At 31.6% G+C, this 2,437-nt stretch overlaps 1 protein-coding gene across 1 annotated transcript in view; it reads right to left on the bottom strand.

Moving 5' to 3' along the window:
• Positions 1-314: 314 nt before the first annotated feature.
• Positions 315-2,437, bottom strand: part of LOC127867922 (uncharacterized) — a 15,683-nt gene continuing 13,560 nt past the window's right edge. Inside the window, exon 3 of the mRNA XM_052409447.1 lies at positions 315-777. Coding sequence (XP_052265407.1) covers positions 611-777 — 167 coding nt within the window. The 3' untranslated portion in view covers positions 315-610. The remainder of the gene's footprint in view (positions 778-2,437) is intronic.

The raw sequence follows: 2,437 nt of genomic DNA, 5'->3' as shown, positions 1-2,437 counted from the left end.
ACAGTTTGTGGCATTGCGTTAAGCAAATGTATTTTAGTATGCGTTTTCCACTTTTGGAATTTAATTACTTAAATTGGTATGTTAACAGTTGTATCAGTATTATTATACTGCCTTTATTCATAACTTGCAGAGCTTATTAAAGACATTTCGAATGGAACAGAAATATCATTAAGGTAAGTTATATTATAAATCTGAAGCAGCCGTACTTAAAATCGATGTATTCTCTGTCAAGAAATATGTAAATACTTGTTCGAAAATGTCAATTCATTGATCTATGAACAAACTATCTCAACGCCACATTTAACAACCAAAGATTAATTTAAGTAATTATTTTTGTAATGTTAAACATAAACACTTTAACTAATGTATTAGTTAACAAACTGTTACATATAACTCAACAAATAATAAATATTGGACATTGCTCTTAAGATTATGTAAAGTCATTGGCATTTTGTCTTTTCTTATAAACGTTGTTAGTCTATACAAATCATTTCTTAAAAAAGCTTCTTAAATATCGGCTTTTCAAATACAAAACATAATCCTGAATTAAAACTTTAAGAAAATTTGCGATTATTACAACACAAAAATGTTAATATTGCAACACTGGATGCTAACGAGCGCTTGAGTCTCGACACCGCCGGAAGCCCATCATTCGGCACCACTCGGTTACGGGAGGTAAGATGGCGAAATCCTTCTTTTCCAATTTAATATGGCCTGCATTGTATTCGTTTTCTTCGTTCTCTGTCATCCGCAACAGTTTCTGTAGTTCGTTAATCTCTAAAAGGGAAAAGATCCGTGTAACATCGTAAATGAAACCTATAAACGACTCTCGACCATTGCACACTTGCTCTCTCTGAAGCTGATTAACACTTTACAAACAAATACCAAAAGGTACACATTTTCCACATTCCCCATGTTCTTACGTGAGACGGACGTACAACCGGATGGTCATGGTGAAAGTATCAGTAATCGCTATTTTTATGTTTTTCAGTTCGACGTTTCATCATGTTTCAGATTTATGGGGTCCCTGAAGCCAGTTTCTTGATTTGTGTATGGGTCATTGGTGCTTGTATCACTTAGAGACCATGTATAAATTAGATAAACTATTGTTTGTTAACATGCGTTAAAATATGAAACTGACCTTTAATAAGTCGTTTAGTGTTTTTTTCGCGTATTGCACATGTTTGAGTAATTGAAATGAAATTTAAGTAGGCTTGTAGCACATATATTAAAAGGAACATCCGGTAAACTTTTAAATGTTCCAAATAATCTGTGTTTGTATTGATATACACATGTAATAAATACTATAATAATGTCATGAGTATTACTTATACTGTAGTACATATAAAATGGTATGTGTATAGGAAAACTTAATGTGTCTTATGTAATAAGCATTAAAACATATTGTTTTTTTATATTTTATATTTATTTTTATAATGCCAATGTGTTAAACGACGCCAGGTTGTAAATAAACATGAGACTTATCACAACTTACTGTGTTACAACCTACTGTGTTACAAACGCGTATCATGAAAACATGAGTAGTAACAAAAATCCATGACAACAAAACTATAAAATTAGTTAGATGAGAACATAAATTCTCTAGTGACCGATAAAGATGTTACTTTTGAATGAAAATCCATTTTCTACCATTAAGCGGTAAATAAATAGTCTGTTTTGCAAACACCTATTATAGCTTTTAATGAAGACACGTGTACAGTCCTTATTCCCAATAGCGATGTTCAACATCTGATTTTTGTTTAGAAATGTACGAAACAATGTTAACTTTAACCATAATATTTACAGACTTGAGTTCAACATTCAATCAGAAGTCATTTAGATTGCGTCCCCAGATATACAATATGGTTTTAATTCTAATGGTGCAAGGCGATCTAACTTAACGTCAGATGTTATTAGATCGAACAATTTTAATTGAGGATTGTACAGGATTGTTTTTAAAGGACATATGCACGACCAAAGAACGTAAAACACGTATTGAAAAATGTGCTATTTTATCGTTTTATTATTTATCACCCTTAGTTTTGTTCACTAAACGTTGAATTAGCCGATTCACGAGAGCTTTTGACCAAACACTATCGTGTTGTTTATGACAAATTGATGTTGCATGTAAATTGTACTTATCAAAGTGAACTAAATCGGTTATTTGAGAACAATAAATTGCTGTAACACAAACGTCGCGTGCTTTCATTTGAAATATAAAACATTACAAATTAGAATGGAAAATGGATAGGACCAATGCTAAGTTTCTGCGAATATATTTCTGTACTTTATTGTACGAAGCGACTATTTGATTGGCATATATGATTCTTTATTTCGTCATATTCTAAAAATGAATAAATTGGAGGTTGATCCTTCAAATGGAATTTATTGTATGAGACCTGCGGGAATTACTCTAAGTCTTCGGACACTCTAAACT

The sequence above is a fragment of the Dreissena polymorpha genome, chromosome 2 (assembly GCF_020536995.1).
Source record: "Dreissena polymorpha isolate Duluth1 chromosome 2, UMN_Dpol_1.0, whole genome shotgun sequence".
NCBI lineage: Eukaryota > Metazoa > Mollusca > Bivalvia > Myida > Dreissenidae > Dreissena > Dreissena polymorpha.
This window is presented reverse-complemented; position numbering and strand designations above follow the sequence as displayed.